General features: G+C 36.1%; 1 protein-coding gene across 1 annotated transcript in view; it reads right to left on the bottom strand.

Annotated features, from left to right (window-relative positions):
- Positions 1-4,768: 4,768 nt before the first annotated feature.
- Positions 4,769-26,755, bottom strand: part of LOC144591286 (uncharacterized) — a gene marked incomplete at both ends in the record, with an annotated part of 46,969 nt that continues 24,982 nt past the window's right edge. Inside the window, 26 exons of the mRNA XM_078395543.1 lie at positions 4,769-4,825; positions 5,169-5,228; positions 5,563-5,613; positions 7,576-7,635; positions 8,009-8,065; positions 8,410-8,466; positions 8,801-8,851; positions 10,028-10,084; positions 10,429-10,485; positions 11,153-11,203; positions 12,911-12,967; positions 13,312-13,371; positions 13,706-13,756; positions 15,027-15,086; positions 15,460-15,516; positions 15,861-15,917; positions 16,252-16,302; positions 17,464-17,520; positions 20,717-20,773; positions 21,441-21,491; positions 23,199-23,255; positions 23,600-23,659; positions 23,994-24,044; positions 25,309-25,368; positions 25,742-25,798; positions 26,143-26,199. Coding sequence (XP_078251669.1) covers positions 4,769-4,825; positions 5,169-5,228; positions 5,563-5,613; positions 7,576-7,635; positions 8,009-8,065; positions 8,410-8,466; positions 8,801-8,851; positions 10,028-10,084; positions 10,429-10,485; positions 11,153-11,203; positions 12,911-12,967; positions 13,312-13,371; positions 13,706-13,756; positions 15,027-15,086; positions 15,460-15,516; positions 15,861-15,917; positions 16,252-16,302; positions 17,464-17,520; positions 20,717-20,773; positions 21,441-21,491; positions 23,199-23,255; positions 23,600-23,659; positions 23,994-24,044; positions 25,309-25,368; positions 25,742-25,798; positions 26,143-26,199 — 1,458 coding nt within the window. The remainder of the gene's footprint in view (positions 4,826-5,168; positions 5,229-5,562; positions 5,614-7,575; positions 7,636-8,008; positions 8,066-8,409; positions 8,467-8,800; positions 8,852-10,027; positions 10,085-10,428; positions 10,486-11,152; positions 11,204-12,910; positions 12,968-13,311; positions 13,372-13,705; positions 13,757-15,026; positions 15,087-15,459; positions 15,517-15,860; positions 15,918-16,251; positions 16,303-17,463; positions 17,521-20,716; positions 20,774-21,440; positions 21,492-23,198; positions 23,256-23,599; positions 23,660-23,993; positions 24,045-25,308; positions 25,369-25,741; positions 25,799-26,142; positions 26,200-26,755) is intronic.

Genomic DNA, 26,755 nt, shown 5'->3' with positions numbered 1-26,755 from the left:
CTTGACCAACACATATTCATTTACACACCCACGTTTATTCAAACCACCCTCCCCTCTACACTAAAACTATGTCCAGGATGTGCAGGATCGGGGTACATGCTCACCATGGGGCTATTACTGGGGTTACTGGCTGTTCGTGCTGCTTCTCCGCTGCTTTCCGTGAGGGTCGTGCTTGTCCCGTGAGTTTCTTCCTTCCGTTTCTTGCGTTCCTGGCCAGTCGTTGCGAGCGTTGCTGTCCCTGCTGCGAGCGTGTCTTTCTTGCCTGTCCTTTTCGTCTTCCTCCTGGCTTGCATTCCTTGCCGTTTGTTGCCTCCTCTGACTTCTGTCTTGCATGCCTTTCTTGCCTGTCTTTTCTTCTTGCATCCGTTTTTCCAGTTTCCGACTTCTGCCTTGCATGAGTTTAAAACCCAAAAGTCGTGGCCAGTTATACTAATTATGGCCCGTCCTATCTCCCGCCAGATCTCGGGATCTCTTTGTTTAAAAGATATGTATTGAGTTTTCCCTTTGTCCTGCGTTATGTCCGGGGGTACCGGGGATGGCCAGATGGTATGTTAATTGGTATTTCGTTGAGAGGTGATGGGTTTAACTGGTTTCCCATCACCTACCGGGTAGTTTTCTATGGGCTATTGTGCCCCCTTAACGAGATTAACTGTGTAGGTCAGCTTGGGGCATTGTGAGTATGCTGATGTCAGCGCCCCAGTGTCTGGACTTCGACCTGGTTTCGCAGGTTTCTGCATGGCCAATATCCATCCATTGTTCTGGCCGTGGCTTTGCAGAAACCTAGAGACTGGGCTGTAAGGTTTTTGCTTTTGTGGCTGGTCACGAGGTCCCGCGGCCATCTTAGGACCCACGGATTGTGACATCCCTGGTTAAAACTGACCGCAGCCTTTCTCCGCTATCAGCCCCAGCCTCCCATGTAAAATGTCCAAACTGCAGCTTTTGGTTTGATGTTGATTGCAGAATGAGGGAAAACTTCTCAAATCTTACAGTTTGTTTCATTTTAATGTTGTTATTCAAGGCCAGAAGGTAGAATGTGGGCAGTATAAATAACTAAAATATTGTATATGCAAAAGTCCAGTCTTCGATATTATTTCTTGGATGAAAGGATGCTGAAGGTTTATCTTGAGGAGGTGTAAGAAAACCAAATGGGAATATATAGGGTGAATGTACAGAATGTTTATAGTGGGGGAATCAAATATGCAGAGAAATCTCAGTTAAAATAAATGCAGCACTCTCCTGTCTACACTTGTAAATTGTCCATGGAAGTCAAAACTGACTATAAATATTTGTTTATTATTTCTCTATTGATGCATGTTAGCAACTTGCAGTCATGTAATTGATGACTGGGGAATTATATATACTACTATTTTCCGAACATAGAAGCATCAATGATAATACAAAGTATAAATTAAAAATTGCCTGACTTATTTTTGCCTTATTTGACTATTTGCACGATATTTCTATTTAAATTAACGAGGTGATTATACTAGTGAATGTTTTTAGAAATTACATCAAAGTGTTAGGCCACAATATTATATCCCAGTTGCAACTCTGTATAATATTAGAAATTATACATACAGAAGAACGTAAACTGACAAAATATTTTTCTTTTTCAAGTGACTTATTTTTCTCTTGCAATATTCTCTTGACCACGCTCTGTTGTTTCTCTAGAATTGTTCAACAATTCTCAGCAAATAACTTCGAACTGACTGATAGATTGGTCTCTTTGAGAAAGATTGGCTAATATCTTGATCAAGCATCAACTGTTGTTTGTCACATGTGTTGGTAAATATTGTATCATTATAATGTCTGATCAGTGAATGCTGGTGCTGCATTATCCTAGTACCTGTTGTTTCGCTGCTAGTGGCAGACGTAGTCAATGCAGTGGCAGTTGTGCTTGGTTCTGAGAATGAAATGAAGATGTGACATCAATAGATATTGCAATGGAAATGTAAGGTAAATTAAACACCTATTGTGTCATAAAGCATGTAAAGTGTAGCGGTTACAATAAACTGACGAGAAGAAATGTTAGCCAAGGATTACATTAATAATTGTGTGGATAACATTTGGATTTGTTTGGAATCATGAAATATTTTGGCATGTAAATTCCTTTGTCAATTTTGCACGGAATTATCACAATTGTATTGAACAATTTTTAATGTAGTAGTCGTCAACTGAAAATATTGAAATTGTACACGCATATTCCGTTCAGATCAGTGAATGTTGGTGCTGCATTATCCTCATACCTGTTGTTTCGCTGCTGGTAGTCGATGCAGTGGCAGTTGTTGTGCTAAGTTCTGAGAATGAAATGAAGATGTGACATCAATGGATATTGAAAGAAAATTGGACTATTTTTGATTCATAAAGCAGGTAAAGTGGGGTAGTGAAAATTAAACTGACGACAAGAAATGTGTGAACAATGAATTCAATAAATAATTGGGTGGGTAATTTTTGGAGTTCTAATGAATTTTAAGAATCATGAACAGTTTTGGTACCGAATGAACCGATGGTTTGGACTCTTTGAGTAACATTGTTTGATCATGCATCATCTACTGTTTGTCACTTTTGGTGATAAGTAATGTATGTATTTAAAGTCTGATCAGTGAATGCCGGTGCTGCTTTATCTGGTACCTGTTGTTTCGCTGCTAGTAGTCGATGTAGTGGCAGTTGTTGTACTTGGTTCTGTGGATGAAATGAAGATGAGACATCAATGGATATTTCAAGGAAATTGGACACTTTTTATTTCATAAGGCAGAATTGTTATCACTGTGTTGTGCACCAAATTGTCATCATGTTATTGCACAAAGTTTCATGTCAATAGACAATAGACAATAGACAATAGGTGCAGGAGTAGGCCATTCAGCCCTTCGAGCCAGCACCGCCATTCAATGCGATCATGGCTGATCACTCTCAATCAGTACCCCGTTCCTGCCTTCTCCCCATACCCCCTCACTCCGCTATCCTTAAGAGCTCTATCCAGCTCTCTCTTGAAAGCATCCAACGAACTGGCCTCCACTGCCTTCTGAGGCAGAGAATTCCACACCTTCACCACTCTCTGACTAAAAAAGTTCTTCCTCATCTCCGTTCTAAATGGCCTACCCCTTATTCTTAAACTGTGGCCCCTTGTTCTGGACTCCCCCAACATTGGGAACATGTTTCCTGCCTCCAATGTGTCCAATCCCCTAATTATCTTATATGTTTCAATAAGATCCCCCCTCATCCTTCTAAATTCCAGTGTATACAAGCCTAATTGCTCCAGCCTTTCAACATACGACAGTCCCGCCATTCCGGGAATTAACCTAGTGAACCTATGCTGCACGCCCTCAATAGCAAGAATATCCTTCCTCAAATTTGGAGACCAAAACTGCACACATTACTCCAGGTGCGGTCTCACCAGGGCCCGGTACATCTGTAGAAGGACCTCTTTGTCGTATACATCAACTGAAAATATTGGATTTTTAAATGCAATTTTGATTGAGCATTTGCTGTTAGATTTTCAATTTCCACAACAATTAGTAACCTAAATTAATTGGCCATTTTTTAATCAGTCTGCTGCCTATTATTTAATTGTACTGGACATTAAATCTTTCTAATACCCATAGATATTTTGAATTTGGTTTGTTTCATTTTAATGTTGTTATTCAAGGCCAGAAGGTAGAATGTGGGCAGTATAAATAACTAAAATATTGTATATGCAAAAGTCCAGTCTTGGATTTTATTTCTTGGACGAAAGGAGGCTGAAGGTTTATTTTGTGGAGGTGTAATAAAATTAAATGGGAATAGATAAGGTAAATGTACAGAATGTTTATAGTGGGGAATCAAATATGCAGAGAAATCTCAGTTAAAATACATGCTGCACTCTCATGTCTCCACTTGTAAAATGTCCATGGAAGTCTACACTGACTTTAAATATTTGTTTATTTTTATCAATTGATGCATGTTAGCATCTTGCAGTCACGTAATTGATGACTGAGGCATTATATATACTACTATTTTCCAAACATAGAAGCATCAATGATAATACAAAGTATAAATTAAAAATTGCCTGACTTATTTTTGCCTTATTTGATTATTTGCACGATATTTCTATTTAAATTAAACGAGGTGATTATACGAGTGATTTTTTTTTAGAAATTACATCATAGTGTTAGGCCACAATATTATATCCCAGTTGCAACTCTGTATAATATTAGAAATTATACATACATAAGTACGTAAACTGTCAAAGTATTTTTCTTTTTCAAGTTACTTATTTTTCTCTTGCAATATTCTCCTGACCACGCTCTGTGTTTCTCTTGAATTGGTCAACAATTCTCAGCAAATAACTTCGAAGTGACTGATAGATTGGTCCCTTTGAGAAAGATTAGCTAATATCTTGATCAAGCATCAACTGTTGTTTGTCACATGTGTTGGATATGTGACCAATGGATATTGAAAGAAAATTGGACTATTTTTGATTCATAAAGCAGGTAAAGTGGGGTAGTGATAATTAAACTGACGACAAGAAATGTGAACAATGAATACAACAAATAATTGGGTGGGTAATTTTGGGAGTTCTAATGCATCTTAAGAATAATGAACAGTGTTTCTCTAGAATTGTTCAACAATTCTCAGCTAATAACTTCGAATTGACTGATCGATTGGTCTCTTTGAGAAAGATTGGCTAATGACTTGATCAAGCATCAACTGTTGTTTGTCACATGTGTTGGTAAATATTGTATCATTTAAAGTCAAACCAGTGAATGCTGGTGCTGCATTATCCTAGTACCTGTTGTTTCCCTACTAGTGGCGGACGTAGTCGATGCAGTGACAGTTGTGCTTGGTTCTGTGAATGAAATGAAGATGTGACATCAATAGATATTGCAATGGAAATGGAAGGTAAATTGGACACTTATTGTGTCATAAAGCATGTAAAGTGTAGCAGTGTAAATTAAACTGACGTGAAGAAATGTTAGCCAAGGATTACATTAATAATTGTGTGGATAATATTTGGGTTTGTTTGGAATCATGAAATATATTTGCATGTAAATTCCTTTGTCAGTTTTCACGGAATTATCACAATTGAATGGAACAATTTTGAATGTAGTAGTTGTCAACTGAAAATATTGAAATTGTACACGCAGATTCTGTTCAGGTCAGTGAATGTTGGTGCTGCATTATCCTCGTACCTGTTGTTTCGCTGCTGGTGGCAGATGTAGTCGATTCAGTGGCAGTTGTTGTGCTTGGTTCTGAGAATGAAATGAAGATGTGACAAGAATGGATATTGAAAAAAAATTGGACTATTTTTGATTCATAAAGCAGGTAATGTGGGGTAGTGATAATTAAACTGACGACAAGAAATGTGTGAACAATGAATTCAGCAAATAATTGCGTGGGTAATTTTTGGAATTCTAATGAATCTTAAGAATCATGAACAGTTATAGTACCGAATGAACCGATGGTTTGGCCTCTTTGAGGAACATTGTTTGATCAAGCATCATCTACTGTTTGTTACTTTTGGTGAGAAGTAATGTATGTTTTTAAAGTCTGGTCAGTGAATGCTGGTGCTGCATTATCTGGTACCTGTTGTTTCGCTGCTAGTAGTCGATGTAGTGGCAGTTGTTGTACTTGGTTCTGTGGATGAAATGAAGATGAGACATCAATGGATATTTCAAGGAAATTGGACACCTTTTATTTCATAAGGCAGAATTGTTATCACTGTGTTGTGCACCAAACTGTCATCGTGTTATTGCACAAAGTTTCATGTCGTATACTTCAACTGTAAATATTGGATTTTTACATGCTATTTTGATTGACCATTTGCTGTTAGATTTAAAATTCTGCAACAATTATTTACCAGAATTAATTGCCCATTTTTTTAATCAATCCGCAGCCTATAATTTATTTAGACTGGACAATACATCTTTCTAATACCCATAGATATTTTGAATTTGGTTTGTTTCATTTTGCTGTTGTTATTCAAGGCCAGAAGGTAGAATGTGGGCAGTATAAATAACTAAAATATTGTATATGCAAAAGTCCAGTCTTGGATTTTATTTCTTGGACGAAAGGAGGCTGAAGGTTTATCTTGTGGAGGTGTAATAAAATCAAATGGGAATAGATAGTGTGAATGTACAGAATGTTTATAGTGGGGGAATCAAATATGCAGAGAAATCTCAGTTAAAATACATGCAGCACTCTCATGTCTACACTTTTAAATTGTCCATGGAAGTCAAAACTGACTATAAATATTTGTTTATTATTTCTCTATTGATGCATGTTAGCATCTTGCAGTCATGTAATTGATGACTGGGGCATTATATATACTACTATTTTTCGAACATAGAAGCATCAATGAAAGTACAAAGTATAAATTAAAAATTGCCTGACTTATTGTTGCCTTATTTGACCATTTGCACGATATTTCTATTTAAATTTACGAGGTGATTATACTAGCGAATGTTTTTAGAAATTACATCAAAGTGTTAGGCCACAATATTATATCCCAGTTGCAACTCTGTATAATATTAGAAATTATACATACAGAAGAACGTAAACTGACAAAATATTTTTCTTTTTCAAGTGACTTTTTTTTCGCTTGCAATATTGTCCTGACCATATTCTGTTGTTCCTCTAGAATTGTTCAACAATTCTCAGCAAATAACTTCGAACTGACTGATAGATTGGTCTCTTTGAGAAAGATTGGCTAATGACTTGATCAAGCATCATCTGTTGTTTGTCACGTGTGTTGGTAAATATTGTATCATTTAATGTCTGATCAGTGAATGCTGGTGCTGCATTATGCTCGTACTTGTTGTTTCGCTGCTGGTGGGAGATTTAGTCGATGCAGTGGCAGTTGTTGTGCTTGGTTCTGAGAATGAAATGAAGATGTGACTTCAATGGATATTGAAAGAAAATTGGACTATTTTTGATTCATAAAGCAGGTAAAGTGGGGTAGTGATAATTAAACTGACGACAAGAAATGTGAACAATGAATTCAACAAATAATTGGGTGGGTAATTTTGGGAGTTCTAATGCATCTTAAGAATAATGAACAGTGTTTCTCTAGAACTGTTCAACAATTCTCAGCAAATATCTTGATCAAGCATCAACTGCTGTTTGTGACATGTGTTGGCATATATTGTATCATTTTAAAGTCTGATCAGTGAATGCTGGTGCTGCCTTTTCCAAGTACCTGTTGTTTCGCTGCTAGTGGCGGACGTAGCCGATGCAGTGGCAGTTGTGCTTGGTTCTGAGAATGAAATGAAGATGTGACAGCAATAGATATTGCAATGGAAATGGAAGGTAAATTGGACACTTGTTGTGTCTTAAAGCATGTAAAGTGTAGCAATGTAAATTAACCTGACGAGAAGAAATGTTAGCCAAGGATTACATTAATAATTGCGTGGATGACATTTGGAGTTGTTTGGAATCACGAAATATTTTTGCATGTAAATTCCTTTGTCAGCTTTGCACGGAATTATCACAATTGTATTGAACAATTTTTAATGTAGTAGTCGTTAACTGAAAATATTGAACTTGTACACGCATATTCCGTTCAGATCAGTGAATGTTGGTGCTGCATTATCCTCGTACCTGTTGTTTCGCTGCTGGTGGCAGATGTAGTCGATGCAGTGGCAGTTGTTGTGCTTGGTTCTGAGAATGAAATGAAGATGTGACATCAATGGATATTGAAAGAAAATTGGACTATTTTTGATTCATAAAGCAGGTAAAGTGGGGTAGTGATAATTAAACTGACGACAAGAAATGTGAACAATGAATTCAACAAATAATTGGGTGGGTAATTTTGGGAGTTCTAATGCATCTTAAGTATAATGAACAGTGTTTCTCTAGAATTGTTCAACAATTCTCAGCAAATAACTTCGAAGTGACTGATCAATTGATCTCTTTGAGAAAGATTGGCTAATGACTTGATCAAGCATCAACCGTTGTTTGTCACATGTGTTGGTAAATATTGTATCATTTTAATGTCTGATCAGTGAATGCTGGCGCTGCATTATCCTAGTACCTGTTGTTTCGCTACTAGTGGCGGACGTAGTCGATGCAGTGGCAGTTGTGCTTGGTTCTGTGAATGAAATGAAGATGTGACATCAATAGATATTGCAATGGAAATGGAAGGTAAATTAAACACTTATCGTGTCATAAAGCATGTAAAGTGTAACAGTGTAAATTAAACTGACAAGAAGTAATGTTAGCCAAGGATTACATTAATAATTGTGTGGATAACATTTGGAGTTGTTTGGAATTATGAAATATTTTTGCATTTAAATTCCTTTGTCAGTTTTGCACGGAATTATCACAATTGCATTGAACTATTTTTAATGTAGTAGTCGTCAACTGAAAGTATTCAACTTGTACACGCATATTCCGTTCAGATCAGTGAATGTTGGTGCTGCTTTATCCTCGTACCTGTTGTTTCGCTGCTGGTGGCAGCTGTAGTCGATGCAGTGGCAGTTGTGCTTGGTTCTGAGAATGAAATGAAGAAGTGACATCAATGGATATTGAAAGAAAATTGGACTATTTTTGATTCCTAAAGCAGGTAAAGTGGGGTAGTGAAATTTAAACTGACTACAAGAAATGTGTGAACAATGAATTCAACAAAAAATTGGGTGGGTAATTTTGGGAGTTCTAATGAATCTTAAGAATCATGAACAGTTTTGGTACTGAATGAACCGATGGTTTGGCCTCTTTGAGGAACATTGTTTGATCAAGAAACATCTACTGTTTGTCACTTTTGGTGATAAGTAATGTATGTTTTTAAAGTCTGATCAGTGAATGCTGGTGCTGCATTATCTAGTACCTGTTGTTTCGCTGCTAGTAGTCGATGTAGTGGCAGTTGTTGTGCTTGGTTCTGTGGATGAAATTAAAATGAGACATCAATGGATATTTCAAGGAAGTTGGACACCTTTTATTTCATAAGGCAGAATTGTTATCACTGTGTTGTGCACCAAACTGTCATCATGTTATGGCACAAAATTTCATGTCGTATACTTCAACTGAAAATATTGGATTTTTACATGCAATTTTGATTGAGCATTTGCTGTTAGATTTAAAATTTCCACAACAATTAGTTACCTGAATTAATTGGCCATTTTTTTATCAGTCTGCTGCCTATAATTTATTTGTACTGGACTTTAAATCTTTCAAACACCCATAGATATTTTGAACTTGGTTTGTTTCATTTTAATGTTGTTATTCAAGGCCAGAAGGTAGAATGTGGGCAGTATAAATAACTAAAATATTGTATATGCAAAAGTCCAGTCGTCGATATTATTTCTTGGACGAAAGGAGACTGAAGGTTTATCTTGTGGAGGTGTAATAAAATCAAATGGGAATAGATAGGGTGAATGTACAGAATGTTTATAGTGGGGGAATCAAATATGCAGAGAAATCCCAGTTAAAATACATGCTGCACTCTCATGTCTACACTTGTAAAATGTCCATGGAAGTCAAAGCTGACTTTAAATATTTGTTTCTTTTTATCTATTGATGCATGTTAGCATCTTGCAGTCATGTAATTGATGACTGGGGCATTATATATACTACTATTTTCCGAATATAGAAGCATCAATGATAATACAAAGTATAAATTAAAAATTGCCTGACTTATTTTTGCCTTATTGGACTATTTGCATGATTTTCTATTTAAATTAACGAGGTGATTATACTAGCGAATGTTTTTAGAAATGACATCAAAGTGTTAGGCCACAATATTATATCCCAGTTGCAACTCTGTATAATATTAGAAATTATACATACATAAGAACGTAAACTGACAAAATATTTTTCTTTTTCAAGTTACTTATTTTTCTCTTGCAATATTCTCCAGAACACACTCTGTTGTTGCTCTTGAATTGTTCAACAATTCTCAGCAAATAACTTCGAAGTGACTGATAGATTGGTCCCTTTGAGAAAGATTAGCTAATATCTTGATCAAGCATTAACTGTTGTTTGTCACATGTGTTGGTAAATATTGTATCATTTGAATGTCTAATCAGTGAATGCTGGTGCTGCATTATCCTAGTACCTGTTGTTTCGCTGGTAGTGGCGGACGTAGTCGATGCAGTGGCAGTTGTGCTTGGTTCTGAGAATGAAATGATGATGTGACATCAATAGATATTGTAATGGAAATGGAAGGTAAATTAAACACTTATCGTGTCATAAAGCATGTAAAGTGTAACAGTGTAAATTAAACTGACAAGAAGAAATGTTAGCCAAGGATTACATTAATAATTTTGTGGATAACATTTGGAGTTGTTTGGAATTATGAAATATTTTTGCATTTAAATTCCTTTGTCAGTTTTGCACGGAATTATCACAATTGTATTGAACTATTTTTAATGTAGTAGTCGTCAACTGAAAGTATTCAACTTGTACATGCATATTCCGTTCAGATCAGTGAATGTTGGTGCTGCATTATCCTCGTACCTGTTGTTTCGCTGTTGGTGGCAGCTGTAGTCGATGCAGTGGCAGTTGTGCTTGGTTCTGAGAATGAAATGAAGAAGTGACATCAATGGATATTGAAAGAAAATTGGACTATTTTTGATTTCTAAAGCAGGTAAAGTGGGGTAGTGAAAATTAAACTGACTACAAGAAATGTGTGAACAATGAATTAAACAAATAATTGGGTGGGTAATTTTGGAAGTTCTAATGAATCTTAAGAATCATGAACATGAAGGGCGGCACAGTAGCGCAGCGGTAGAGTTGCTGCTTTACAGCGAATGCAGCGCCGGAGACTCAGGTTCGATCCTGACTACGGGTGCTGCACTGTAAGGAGCTTGTACATTCTCCCCGTGACCTGCGTGGGTTTTCTCCGAGATCTTCGGTTTCCTCCCACACTCCAAAGACGTACAGGAGTGTAGGTTAATTGGCTGGGTAAATGTAAAAATTGTCCCTAGTGGGTGTAGGATAGTGTTAATGTACGGGGATCGCTGGGCGGCACGGACTTGGAGGGCCGAAAAGGCCTGTTTCCGGCTGTATGTATATGATATGATATGATGATAACAGTTTTGGTACCGAATGAACCGATGGTTTGGCCTCTTTGGGGAACATTTTTTGATCAAGAAACATCTACTGATTGTCACTTTTGGTGATAAATAATATATGTTTTTAAAGTCTGATCAGTGAATGCTGGTGCTGCATTATCTGGTACCTGTTGTTTCGCTGCTAGTAGTCGATGTAGTGGCAGTTGTTGTGCTTGGTTCTGTGGATGAAATTAAGATGAGACATCAATGGATATTTCAAGGAAATTGGACACCTTTTATTTCATAAGGCAGAATTGTTATCACTGTGTTGTGCACCGAACTGTCAACATGATATTGCACAAAGTTTCATGTCGTATACTTCAACTGAAAATATTGGATTTTTACATGCTATTTTGATTGAGCATTTGCAGTTAGATTTAAATTTCTGCAACAATTAGTTACCAGAATTAATTGGCCATTTTTTTAATCAATCCGCTGCCTATAATTTATTTACACTGGACAATACATCTTTCTAATACCCATAGATATTTTGAACTTGGTTTGTTTCATTTTGCTGTTGTTATTCAAGGCCAGAAGGTAGAATGTGGGCAGTATAAATAACTAAAATATTGTATATGCAAAAGTCCAGTCTTGGATTTTATTTCTTGGACGAAAGGAGGCTGAAGGTTTATCTTGTGGAGGTGTAATAAAATCAAATGGGAATAGATAGTGTGAATGTACAGAATGTTTATAGTGGGGGAATCAAATATGCAGAGAAATCTCAGTTAAAATACATGCAGCACTCTCATGTCTACACTTGTAAAATGTCCATGGAAGTCAAAACTGACTTTAATTATTTGTTTATTTTTATCTATTAATGCATTTTAGCATCTTTCAGTCATGTAATTGATGACTGGGGCAGTATATATACTACTATTTTCCAAACATAGAAGCATCAATGGTAATACAAAGTATAAATTAATAATTGCCTGACTTATTTTTGCCTTATTTGAGTATTTGCACGATATTTCTATTTGAATTAACGAGGTGATTATACTAGTGAATGTTTTTAGAAATGACATCATAGTGTTAGGCCACAATATTATATGCCAGTTGCAACTCTGTATAATATTAGAAATTATACATACATAAGAAAGTAAACTGACAAAATATTTTTCTTTTTCAAGTGACTTATTTTTCTCTTGCAATATTGTCCTGACCACATTCTGTTGTTTCTCTAGAATTGTTCAACAATTCTCAGCAAATAACTTCGAACTGACTGATAGATTGGTCTCTTTGAGAAAGATTGGCTAATGACTTCATCATGCATCAACTGTTGTTTGTCACATGTGTTGGTAAATATTGTATCATAGTATATTCTTGCTATTGAGGGCGTGCAGTGTAGGTTTACTAGATTAATTCCCGGAATGGCGGGTCTTTCATATGTTGAAAGACTGGAGCGACTAGGCTTGTATACACTGGAATTTAGAAGGATGAGAGCAGATCTTATTGAAACATATAAGATTATTAAGGGGTTGGACACGTTAGAGGCAGGAAACATGTTCCCAATGTTGGGGGAGTCCAGAACAAGGGGCCACAGTTTAAGAATAAGGGGTAGGCCATTTAGAACTGAGATGAGGAAAAACTTTTTCAGTCAGAGAGTTGTGAATCTGTGGAATTCTCTGCCTCAGAAGGCAGTGGAGGCCAATTCTCTGAATGCATTCAAGAGAGAGCTGGATCGAGCTCTTAAGGATAGCGGATTCAGGGGGTATGGGGAGAAGGCAGGAACGGGGTACTGATTGAGAATGATCAGCCATGATCACATTGAATGGCGGTGCTGGCACAAAGGGCCGAATGGCCTCCTCCTGCACCTATTGTCTATTGTCTATTGTCTATTGTCATTTAAAGTCTGATCGGTGAATGCTGGTGCTGCATTATCCTAGTACCTGTTGTTTCGCTGCTAGTGGCGGACGTAGTCGATGCAGTGGCAGTTGTGCTTGGTTCTGTGAATGAAATGAAGATGTGACAGCAATGGATATTGCATTGGAAATGGAAGGTAAATTGGACACTTATTGTGTCATAAAGCATGTAAAGTGTAGCAGTGTAAATTAAACTGACGTGAAGAAATGTTAGCCAAGGATTACATTAATAATTGTGTGGATAACATTTGGGTTTGTTTGGAATCATGAAATATATCTGCATGTAAATTCCTTTGTCAGTTTTGCACGGAATTATCACAATTGTATTGAACAATTTTGAAATTGGTAGTCGTCAACTGAAAATATTGAATTTGTACACGCAGATTCCGTTTTGATCAGTGAATGTTGGTGCTGCATTATCCTCGTACCTGTTGTTTCACTGCTGGTGGGAGATGTAGTCGATGCAGTGGCAGTTGTTGTGCTTGGTTCTGAGAATGAAATGAAGATGTGACATCAATGGATATTGAAAGAAAATTGGACTATTCTTGATTCATAAAGCAGGTAAAGTGGGGTAGTGAAAATTATACTGACGACAAGAAATGTGTGAACAATGAATTCAACAAAAAATAGGGTGGGTAATTTTTGGAGGTCTAATGAATCTTAAGAATCATGAACAGTTTCGGTACCGAATGAACCGATGGTTTGGCCTCTTTGAGGAACATTGTTTGATCAAGCATCATCTACTGTTTGTCACTTTTGGTGATAAGTAATGTATGTTTTTAAAGTCTGATCAGTGAATGCTGGTGCTGCATTATCTGGTACCTGTTGTTTCGCTGCTAGTAGTCGATGTAGTGGCATTTGTTGTGCTTGGTTCTGTGGATGAAATGAAGATGAGACTTCAGTGGAAATTTCAAGGAAATTGGACACCTTTTATTTCATAAGGCAGAATTGTTATCACTGTGTTGCGCACCAAACTGTCATCATGTTATTGCACAAAGTTTCATGTCGTATACTTCAACTGAAAATATTGGATTTTTACATGCTATTTTGATTGACCATTTGCTGTTAGATTTAAAATTCTGCAAAAATTAGTTACCTGAATTAATTAGCCATTTTTTAATCTATCTGCTACCTAAAATTTATTTGTACTGGACATTAAATCTTTCTAATACCCATAGATATTTTGAACTTGATTTGTTTCATTTTAATTATTCACAAAATGCTGGAGTAACTCAGCAGGTCGGGCAGCATCTCGGGAGTGAAGGAATGGGTGACGTTTCGGGTCGAGACCCTTCTTCAGACTGTTTCATTTTAATGTTGTTATTCAAGGCCGGAAGGTAGAATGTGTGCAGTATAAATAAACTAAAATATTGTATATGCAAAAGTCCAGTCTTGGATTTTATTTCTTGGACGAAAGGAGGCTGAAGGTTTATTTTGTGGAGGTGCAATAATATCAGATGGGAATAGATAGGGTGAATGTACTGAATGTTTATAGTGGGGGAATCAAATATGCAGAGAAATCTCCGTTAAAATACATGCAGCACTCTCATGTCCACACTTGTAAAATTTCCATGGAAGTCAAAGCTGACTTTAAATATTTGTTTATTTTTATCTTTTGATGCATGTTAGCATCTTGCAGTCATGTAATTGATGACTGGGACATTATATATACTACTATTTTTTTCCGAACATAGAAGCATCAATGAAAATACAAAGTATAAACTAAAAATTGCCTGACTTATTTTTGGCTTATTTGACCATTTGCACGATATTTCTATTTAAATTTACGAGGTGATTATACTAATGAATGTTTTTAGAAATTACATCAAAGCGTTAGGCTACAATATTATATTCCAGTTGCAACTCTGTATAATATTAGAAATTATACATACAGAAGAACGTAAACTGACGAGAAGAAATGTTAGCCAAGGATTACATTAATAATTGTGTGGATAACATTTAGAGTTGTTTGGAATCATGAAATATTTTGGCATGTAAATTCCTTTGTCTGTTTTGCACGGAATTATCACAATTGTATTGAACTATTTTTAATGTAGTAGTCGTCAACTGAAAGTATTGAACTTGTACACGCATATTCCGTTCAGATTGGTGAATGTTGGTTGGTGCTGCATTATCCTAGTACCTGTTGTTTCGCTGCTGGTGGCAGATGTAGTCGATGCAGTGGCAGTTGTTGTGCTTGGTTCTGAGAATGAAATGAAGATGTGACATCAATGGATATTGAAAGAAAATTGTACTATTTTTTATTCATAAAGCAGGTAAAGTGGGGTAGTGATAATTAAACTGACGACAAGAAATGTGAACAATGAATTCAACAAATAATTGGTTGGGTAATTTTGAGAGTTCTAATGCATCTTAAGTATAATGAACAGTGTTTCTCTAGAATTGTTCAACAATTCTCAGCAAATAACTTCGAAGTGACTGATCGATTGGTCTCTTTGAGAAAGATTGGCTAATGACTTGATCAAGCATCAACCGTTGTTTGTCACATGTGTTGGTAAATATTGTATCATTTTAATGTCTGATCAGTGAATGCTGGTGCTGCATTATCCTAGTACCTGTTGTTTCGCTACTAGTGGCGGACGTAGTCGATGCAGTGGCAGTTGTGCTTGGTTCTGTGAATGAAATGAAGATGTGACATCAATAGATATTGCAATGGAAATGGAAGGTAAATTGGACACTTATCATGTCATAAAGCATGTAAAGTGTAGCAGTGTAAATTAAACTGACGAGAAGAAATGTGAGCCAAGGATTACATTAATAATTGTGTGGATAACATTTGGAGTTGTTTGGAATCAAGAAACATTTTGGCATGTAAATTCCTTTGTCAGTTTTGCACGGAATTATCACAATTGTATTGATCAATTTTTAATGTAGTAGTCGTCAACTGAAAGTATTCAACTTGTACACGCATATTCCGTTCAGATCAGTGAATGTTGGTGCTGCATTATCCTCGTACCTGTTGTTTCGCTGCTGGTGGCAGCTGTAGTCGATGCAGTGGCAGTTGTGCTTGGTTCTGAGAATGAAATGAAGAAGTGACATCAATGGATATTGAAAGAAAATTGGACTATTTTTGATTCCTAAAGCAGGTAAAGTGGGGTAGTGAAATTTAAACTGACTACAAGAAATGTGTGAACAATGAATTCAACAAAAAATTGGGTGGGTAATTTTGGGAGTTCTAATGAATCTTAAGAATCATGAACAGTTTTGGTACCGAATGAACCGATGGTTTGGCCTCTTTGAGGAACATTGTTTGATCAAGAAACATCTACTGTTTGTCACTTTTGGTGATAAGTAATGTATGTTTTTAAAGTCTGATCAGTGAATGCTGGTGCTGCATTATCTAGTACCTGTTGTTTCGCTGCTAGTAGTCGATGTAGTGGTAGTTGTTGTGCTTGGTTCTGTGGATGAAATTAAGATGAGACATCAATGGATATTTCAAGGAAATTGGACACCTTTTATTTCATAAGGCAGAATTGTTATCACTGTGTTGTGCACCGAACTGTCAACATGTTATTGCACAAAGTTTCATGTCGTATACTTCAACTGAAAATATTGGATTTTTACATGCTATTTTGATTGAGCATTTCCTGTTAGATTTAAAATTCTGCAACAATTAGTTACCAGAATTAATTGGCCATTTTTTTAATCAATCCGCTGCCTATAATTTATTTACACTGGACAATACATCTTTCTAATACCCATAGATATTTTGAACTTGGTTTGTTTCATTTTGCTGTTGTTATTCAAGGCCAGAAGGTAGAATGTGGGCAGTATAAATAACTAAAATATTGTATATGCAAAAGTCCAGTCTTCGATTTTATTTCTTGGACGAAAGGAGGCTGAAGGTTTATCTTGTGGAGGTGTAATAAAATCAAATGGGAATAGATAGGGTGAATGTACAGAATGTTTATAGTGGAGGAATCAAATATGCAGAGAAATCTCAGTTAAAATACATGCAGCACTCTCATGTCTACACTTGTAAAATGTCAAAACTGACTTTAATTATTTGTTTCTTTTTATCTATTGATGCATGTTAGCATCTTGCAGTCATGTAATTGATGACTGGGGCATTATATATACTACTATTTTCCGAACATAGAAGCATCAATGATAATACAAAATATAAATTGCCTGACTTATTTTTGGCTTATTTGACTATTTGCAAGACATTTCTATTTAAATTAAACGAGGTGATTATACTAATGAATGTTTTTAGAAATGACATCAAAGCGTTAGGCCACAATATTATATCCCAGTTGCAACCCTGTATAATATTAGAAATTATACATACAGAAGAACGTAAACTGACAAAATATTTTTATTTTTCAAGTGACTTATTTTAATCTTGCAATATTCTCCTGACCACACTCTGTTGTTTCTCTAGTATTGTTCAACAATTCTCAGCAAATAACTTCGAAGTGACTGATAGATTGGTCTCTTTGAGAAAGATTGGCTAATGACTTGATCAAGCATCAACCGTTGTTTGTCACATGTGTTGGTAAATATTGTATCATTTTAATGTCTGATCAGTGAATGCTGGTGCTGCATTATCCTAGTACCTGTTGTTTCGCTGCTACTGGCGGATGTAGTCGATGCAGTGGCGGTTGTGCTTGGTTCTGAGAATGAAATGAAGATGTGACATCATTAGATATTGCAATGGAAATGGAAGGTAAATTAAACACTTATCATGTCATAAAGCATGTAAAGTGTAACGGTGTAAATTAAACTGACGAGAAGAAATGTGAGCCAAGGATTACATTAATAATTGTGTGGATAACATTTGGAGTTGTTTGGAATCAAGAAACATTTTGGCTTGTAAATTCCTTTGTCAGTTTTGCACGGAATTATCACAATTGTATTGATCAATTTTTAATGTAGTAGTCGTCAACTGAAAGTATTCAACTTGTACATGCATATTCCGTTCAGATCAGTGAATGTTGGTGCTGCATTATCCTCGTACCTGTTGTTTCGCTGCTGGTGGCAGCTGTAGTCGATGCAGTGGCAGTTGTGCTTGGTTCTGAGAATGAAATGAAGAAGTGACATCAATGGATATTGAAAGAAAATTGGACTATTTTTTATTCCTGAAGCAGGTAAAGTGGGGTAGTGAAATTTAAACTGACTACAAGAAATGTGTGAACAATGAATTCAACAAATAATTGGGTGGGTAATTTTGGGAGTTCTAATGCATCTTAAGTATAATGAACAGTGTTTCTCTAGAATTGTTCAACAATTCTCAGCAAATAACTTCGAAGTGACTGATCAATTGATCTCTTTGAGAAAGATTGGCTAATGACTTGATCAAGCATCAACCGTTGTTTGTCACATGTGTTGGTAAATATTGTATCATTTTAATGTCTGATCAGTGAATGCTGGCGCTGCATTATCCTAGTACCTGTTGTTTCGCTACTAGTGGCGGACGTAGTCGATGCAGTGGCAGTTGTGCTTGGTTCTGTGAATGAAATGAAGATGTGACATCAATAGATATTGCAATGGAAATGGAAGGTAAATTAAACACTTATCGTGTCATAAAGCATGTAAAGTGTAACAGTGAAAATTAAACTGACAAGAAGTAATGTTAGCCAAGGATTACATTAATAATTGTGTGGATAACATTTGGAGTTGTTTGGAATTATGAAATATTTTTGCATTTAAATTCCTTTGTCAGTTTTGCACGGAATTATCACAATTGCATTGAACTATTTTTAATGTAGTAGTCGTCAACTGAAAGTATTCAACTTGTACACGCATATTCCGTTCAGATCAGTGAATGTTGGTGCTGCTTTATCCTCGTACCTGTTGTTTCGCTGCTGGTGGCAGCTGTAGTCGATGCAGTGGCAGTTGTGCTTGGTTCTGAGAATGAAATGAAGAAGTGACATCAATGGATATTGAAAGAAAATTGGACTATTTTTGATTCCTAAAGCAGGTAAAGTGGGGTAGTGAAATTTAAACTGACTACAAGAAATGTGTGAACAATGAATTCAACAAAAAATTGGGTGGGTAATTTTGGGAGTTCTAATGAATCTTAAGAATCATGAACAGTTTTGGTACTGAATGAACCGATGGTTTGGCCTCTTTGAGGAACATTGTTTGATCAAGAAACATCTACTGTTTGTCACTTTTGGTGATAAGTAATGTATGTTTTTAAAGTCTGATCAGTGAATGCTGGTGCTGCATTATCTAGTACCTGTTGTTTCGCTGCTAGTAGTCGATGTAGTGGCAGTTGTTGTGCTTGGTTCTGTGGATGAAATTAAAATGAGACATCAATGGATATTTCAAGGAAGTTGGACACCTTTTATTTCATAAGGCAGAATTGTTATCACTGTGTTGTGCACCAAACTGTCATCATGTTATGGCACAAAATTTCATGTCGTATACTTCAACTGAAAATATTGGATTTTTACATGCAATTTTGATTGAGCATTTGCTGTTAGATTTAAAATTTCCACAACAATTAGTTACCTGAATTAATTGGCCATTTTTTTATCAGTCTGCTGCCTATAATTTATTTGTACTGGACTTTAAATCTTTCAAACACCCATAGATATTTTGAACTTGGTTTGTTTCATTTTAATGTTGTTATTCAAGGCCAGAAGGTAGAATGTGGGCAGTATAAATAACTAAAATATTGTATATGCAAAAGTCCAGTCGTCGATATTATTTCTTGGACGAAAGGAGACTGAAGGTTTATCTTGTGGAGGTGTAATAAAATCAAATGGGAATAGATAGGGTGAATGTACAGAATGTTTATAGTGGGGGAATCAAATATGCAGAGAAATCCCAGTTAAAATACATGCTGCACTCTCATGTCTACACTTGTAAAATGTCCATGGAAGTCAAAGCTGACTTTAAATATTTGTTTCTTTTTATCTATTGATGCATGTTAGCATCTTGCAGTCATGTAATTGATGACTGGGGCATTATATATACTACTATTTTCCGAACATAGAAGCATCAATGATAATACAAAGTATAAATTAAAAATTGCCTGACTTATTTTTGCCTTATTGGACTATTTGCATGATTTTCTATTTAAATTAACGAGGTGATTATACTAGCGAATGTTTTTAGAAATTACATCAAAGTGTTAGGCCACAATATTATATCCCAGTTGCAACTCTGTATAATATTAGAAATTATACATACATAAGAACGTAAACTGACAAAATATTTTTCTTTTTCAAGTTACTTATTTTTCTCTTGCAATATTCTCCAGAACACACTCTGTTGTTGCTCTTGAATTGTTCAACAATTCTCAGCAAATAACTTCGAAGTGACTGATAGATTGGTCCCTTTGAGAAAGATTAGCTAATATCTTGATCAAGCATTAACTGTTGTTTGTCACATGTGTTGGTAAATATTGTATCATTTGAATGTCTAATCAGTGAATGCTGGTGCTGCATTATCCTAGTACCTGTTGTTTCGCTACTAGTGGCGGACGTAGTCGATGCAGTGGCAGTTGTGCTTGGTTCTGAGAATGAAATGATGATGTGACATCAATAGATATTGTAATGGAAATGGAAGGTAAATTAAACACTTATCGTGTCATAAAGCATGTAAAGTGTAACAGTGTAAATTAAACTGACAAGGAGAAATGTTAGCCAAGGATTACATTAATAATTGTGTGGATAACATTTGGAGTTGTTTGGAATTATGAAATATTTTTGCATTTAAACTCCTTTGTCAGTTTTGCACGGAATTATCACAATTGTATTGAACTATTTTTAATGTAGTAGTCGTCAACTGAAAGTATTCAACTTGTACATGCATATTCCGTTCAGATCAGTGAATGTTGGTGCTGCATTATCCTCGTACCTGTTGTTTCGCTGTTGGTGGCAGCTGTAGTCGATGCAGTGGCAGTTGTGCTTGGTTCTGAGAATGAAATGAAGAAGTGACATCAATGGATATTGAAAGAAAATTGGACTATTTTTGATTTCTAAAGCAGGTAAAGTGGGGTAGTGAAAATTAAACTGACTACAAGAAATGTGTGAACAATGAATTAAACAAATAATTGGGTGGGTAATTTTGGAAGTTCTAATGAATCTTAAGAATCATGAACATGAAGGGCGGCACAGTAGCGCAGCGGTAGAGTTGCTGCTTTACAGCGAATGCAGCGCCGGAGACTCAGGTTCGATCCTGACTACGGGTGCTGCACTGTAAGGAGCTTGTACATTCTCCCCGTGACCTGCGTGGGTTTTCTCCGAGATCTTCGGTTTCCTCCCACACTCCAAAGACGTACAGGAGTGTAGGTTAATTGGCTGGGTAAATGTAAAAATTGTCCCTAGTGGGTGTAGGATAGTGTTAATGTACGGGGATCGCTGGGCGGCACGGACTTGGAGGGCCGAAAAGGCCTGTTTCCGGCTGTATGTATATGATATGATATGATGATAACAGTTTTGGTACCGAATGAACCGATGGTTTGGCCTCTTTGGGGAACATTTTTTGATCAAGAAACATCTACTGTTTGTCACTTTTGGTGATAAATAATATATGTTTTTAAAGTCTGATCAGTGAATGCTGGTGCTGCATTATCTGGTACCTGTTGTTTCGCTGCTAGTAGTCGATGTAGTGGCAGTTGTTGTGCTTGGTTCTGTGGATGAAATTAAGATGAGACATCAATGGATATTTCAAGGAAATTGGACACCTTTTATTTCATAAGGCAGAATTGTTATCACTGTGTTGTGCACCGAACTGTCAACATGATATTGCACAAAGTTTCATGTCGTATACTTCAACTGAAAATATTGGATTTTTACATGCTATTTTGATTGAGCATTTGCAGTTAGATTTAAATTTCTGCAACAATTAGTTACCAGAATTAATTGGCCATTTTTTTAATCAATCCGCTGCCTATAATTTATTTACACTGGACAATACATCTTTCTAATACCCATAGATATTTTGAACTTGGTTTGTTTCATTTTGCTGTTGTTATTCAAGGCCAGAAGGTAGAATGTGGGCAGTATAAATAACTAAAATATTGTATATGCAAAAGTCCAGTCTTGGATTTTATTTCTTGGACGAAAGGAGGCAGAAGGTTTATCTTGTGGAGGTGTAATAAAATCAAATGGGAATAGATAGTGTGAATGTACAGAATGTTTATAGTGGGGGAATCAAATATGCAGAGAAATCTCAGTTAAAATACATGCAGCACTCTCATGTCTACACTTGTAAAATGTCCATGGAAGTCAAAACTGACTTTAATTATTTGTTTATTTTTATCTATTAATGCATGTTAGCATCTTTCAGTCATGTAATTGATGACTGGGGCAGTATATATACTACTATTTTCCAAACATAGAAGCATCAATGGTAATACAAAGTATAAATTAATAATTGCCTGACTTATTTTTGCCTTATTTGAGTATTTGCACGATATTTCTATTTGAATTAACGAGGTGATTATACTAGTGAATGTTTTTAGAAATGACATCATAGTGTTAGGCCACAATATTATATCCCAGTTGCAACTCTGTATAATATTAGAAATTATACATACATAAGAAAGTAAACTGACAAAATATTTTTCTTTTTCAAGTGACTTATTTTTCTCTTGCAATATTGTCCTGACCACATTCTGTTGTTTCTCTAGAATTGTTCAACAATTCTCAGCAAATAACTTCGAACTGACTGATAGATTGGTCTCTTTGAGAAAGATTGGCTAATGACTTCATCATGCATCAACTGTTGTTTGTCACATGTGTTGGTAAATATTGTATCATAGTATATTCTTGCTATTGAGGGCGTGCAGTGTAGGTTTACTAGATTAATTCCCGGAATGGCGGGACTTTCATATGTTGAAAGACTGGAGCGACTAGGCTTGTATACACTGGAATTTAGAAGGATGAGAGCAGATCTTATCGAAACATATAAGATTATTAAGGGGTTGGACACGTTAGAGGCAGGAAACATGTTCCCAATGTTGGGGGAGTCCAGAACAAGGGGCCACAGTTTAAGAATAAGGGGTAGGCCATTTAGAACTGAGATGAGGAAAAACTTTTTCAGTCAGAGAGTTGTGAATCTGTGGAATTCTCTGCCTCAGAAGGCAGTGGAGGCCAATTCTCTGAATGCATTCAAGAGAGAGCTGGATCGAGCTCTTAAGGATAGCGGATTCAGGGGGTATGGGGAGAAGGCAGGAACGGGGTACTGATTGAGAATGATCAGCCATGATCACATTGAATGGCGGTGCTGGCACAAAGGGCCGAATGGCCTCCTCCTGCACCTATTGTCTATTGTCTATTGTCTATTGTCATTTAAAGTCTGATCGGTGAATGCTGGTGCTGCATTATCCTAGTACCTGTTGTTTCGCTGCTAGTGGCGGACGTAGTCGATGCAGTGGCAGTTGTGCTTGGTTCTGTGAATGAAATGAAGATGTGACAGCAATGGATATTGCATTGGAAATGGAAGGTAAATTGGACACTTATTGTGTCATAAAGCATGTAAAGTGTAGCAGTGTAAATTAAACTGACGTGAAGAAATGTTAGCCAAGGATTACATTAATAATTGTGTGGATAACATTTGGGTTTGTTTGGAATCATGAAATATATCTGCATGTAAATTCCTTTGTCAGTTTTGCACGGAATTATCACAATTGTATTGAACAATTTTGAAATTGGTAGTCGTCAACTGAAAATATTGAATTTGTACACGCAGATTCCGTTTTGATCAGTGAATGTTGGTGCTGCATTATCCTCGTACCTGTTGTTTCACTGCTGGTGGGAGATGTAGTCGATGCAGTGGCAGTTGTTGTGCTTGGTTCTGAGAATGAAATGAAGATGTGACATCAATGGATATTGAAAGAAAATTGGACTATTCTTGATTCATAAAGCAGGTAAAGTGGGGTAGTGAAAATTATACTGACGACAAGAAATGTGTGAACAATGAATTCAACAAAAAATAGGGTGGGTAATTTTTGGAGGTCTAATGAATCTTAAGAATCATGAACAGTTTCGGTACCGAATGAACCGATGGTTTGGCCTCTTTGAGGAACATTGTTTGATCAAGCATCATCTACTGTTTGTCACTTTTGGTGATAAGTAATGTATGTTTTTAAAGTCTGATCAGTGAATGCTGGTGCTGCATTATCTGGTACCTGTTGTTTCGCTGCTAGTAGTCGATGTAGTGGCATTTGTTGTGCTTGGTTCTGTGGATGAAATGAAGATGAGACTTCAGTGGAAATTTCAAGGAAATTGGACACCTTTTATTTCATAAGGCAGAATTGTTATCACTGTGTTGCGCACCAAACTGTCATGTTATTGCACAAAGTTTCATGTCGTATACTTCAACTGAAAATATTGGATTTTTACATGCTATTTTGATTGACCATTTGCTGTTAGATTTAAAATTCTGCAAAAATTAGTTACCTGAATTAATTAGCCATTTTTTAATCTATCTGCTACCTAAAATTTATTTGTACTGGACATTAAATCTTTCTAATACCCATAGATATTTTGAACTTGGTTTGTTTCATTTTAATTATTCACAAAATGCTGGAGTAACTCAGCAGGTCGGGCAGCATCTCGGGAGTGAAGGAATGGGTGACGTTTCGGGTCGAGACCCTTCTTCAGACTGTTTCATTTTAATGTTGTTATTCAAGGCCGGAAGGTAGAATGTGTGCAGTATAAATAACTAAAATATTGTATATGCAAAAGTCCAGTCTTGGATTTTATTTCTTGGACGAAAGGAGGCTGAAGGTTTATTTTGTGGAGGTGCAATAATATCAGATGGGAATAGATAGGGTGAATGTACTGAATGTTTATAGTGGGGGAATCAAATATGCAGAGAAATCTCCGTTAAAATACATGCAGCACTCTCATGTCCACACTTGTAAAATTTCCATGGAAGTCAAAGCTGACTTTAAATATTTGTTTATTTTTATCTTTTGATGCATGTTAGCATCTTGCAGTCATGTAATTGATGACTGGGACATTATATATACTACTATTTTTTTCCGAACAGAAGCATCAATGATAATACAAAGTATAAACTAAAAATTGCCTGACTTATTTTTGGCTTATTTGACCATTTGCACGATATTTCTATTTAAATTTACGAGGTGATTATACTAATGAATGTTTTTAGAAATTACATCAAAGCGTTAGGCTACAATATTATATTCCAGTTGCAACTCTGTATAATATTAGAAATTATACATACAGAAGAACGTAAACTGACGAGAAGAAATGTTAGCCAAGGATTACATTAATAATTGTGTGGATAACATTTAGAGTTGTTTGGAATCATGAAATATTTTGGCATGTAAATTCCTTTGTCTGTTTTGCACGGAATTATCACAATTGTATTGAACTATTTTTAATGTAGTAGTCGTCAACTGAAAGTATTGAACTTGTACACGCATATTCCGTTCAGATTAGTGAATGTTGGTTGGTGCTGCATTATCCTAGTACCTGTTGTTTCGCTGCTGGTGGCAGATGTAGTCGATGCAGTGGCAGTTGTTGTGCTTGGTTCTGAGAATGAAATGAAGATGTGACATCAATGGATATTGAAAGAAAATTGTACTATTTTTTATTCATAAAGCAGGTAAAGTGGGGTAGTGATAATTAAACTGACGACAAGAAATGTGAACAATGAATTCAACAAATAATTGGTTGGGTAATTTTGAGAGTTCTAATGCATCTTAAGTATAATGAACAGTGTTTCTCTAGAATTGTTCAACAATTCTCAGCAAATAACTTCGAAGTGACTGATCGATTGGTCTCTTTGAGAAAGATTGGCTAATGACTTGATCAAGCATCAACCGTTGTTTGTCACATGTGTTGGTAAATATTGTATCATTTTAATGTCTGATCAGTGAATGCTGGTGCTGCATTATCCTAGTACCTGTTGTTTCGCTACTAGTGGCGGACGTAGTCGATGCAGTGGCAGTTGTGCTTGGTTCTGTGAATGAAATGAAGATGTGACATCAATAGATATTGCAATGGAAATGGAAGGTAAATTGGACACTTATCATGTCATAAAGCATGTAAAGTGTAGCAGTGTAAATTAAACTGACGAGAAGAAATGTGAGCCAAGGATTACATTAATAATTGTGTGGATAACATTTGGAGTTGTTTGGAATCAAGAAACATTTTGGCATGTAAATTCCTTTGTCAGTTTTGCACGGAATTATCACAATTGTATTGATCAATTTTTAATGTAGTAGTCGTCAACTGAAAGTATTCAACTTGTACACGCATATTCCGTTCAGATCAGTGAATGTTGGTGCTGCATTATCCTCGTACCTGTTGTTTCGCTGCTGGTGGCAGCTGTAGTCGATGCAGTGGCAGTTGTGCTTGGTTCTGAGAATGAAATGAAGAAGTGACATCAATGGATATTGAAAGAAAATTGGACTATTTTTGATTCCTAAAGCAGGTAAAGTGGGGTAGTGAAATTTAAACTGACTACAAGAAATGTGTGAACAATGAATTCAACAAAAAATTGGGTGGGTAATTTTGGGAGTTCTAATGAATCTTAAGAATCATGAACAGTTTTGGTACCGAATGAACCGATGGTTTGGCCTCTTTGAGGAACATTGTTTGATCAAGAAACATCTACTGTTTGTCACTTTTGGTGATAAGTAATGTATGTTTTTAAAGTCTGATCAGTGAATGCTGGTGCTGCATTATCTAGTACCTGTTGTTTCGCTGCTAGTAGTCGATGTAGTGGTAGTTGTTGTGCTTGGTTCTGTGGATGAAATTAAGATGAGACATCAATGGATATTTCAAGGAAATTGGACACCTTTTATTTCATAAGGCAGAATTGTTATCACTGTGTTGTGCACCGAACTGTCAACATGATATTGCACAAAGTTTCATGTCGTATACTTCAACTGAAAATATTGGATTTTTACATGCT

The sequence above is a fragment of the Rhinoraja longicauda genome, unplaced genomic scaffold (genome assembly GCF_053455715.1).
Source record: "Rhinoraja longicauda isolate Sanriku21f unplaced genomic scaffold, sRhiLon1.1 Scf000795, whole genome shotgun sequence".
NCBI classification, from domain to species: Eukaryota; Metazoa; Chordata; class Chondrichthyes; order Rajiformes; family Arhynchobatidae; genus Rhinoraja; species Rhinoraja longicauda.
The sequence above is the reverse complement of the archived record's forward strand: the minus strand, read 5'-3'. Positions and strand labels throughout refer to the sequence as shown.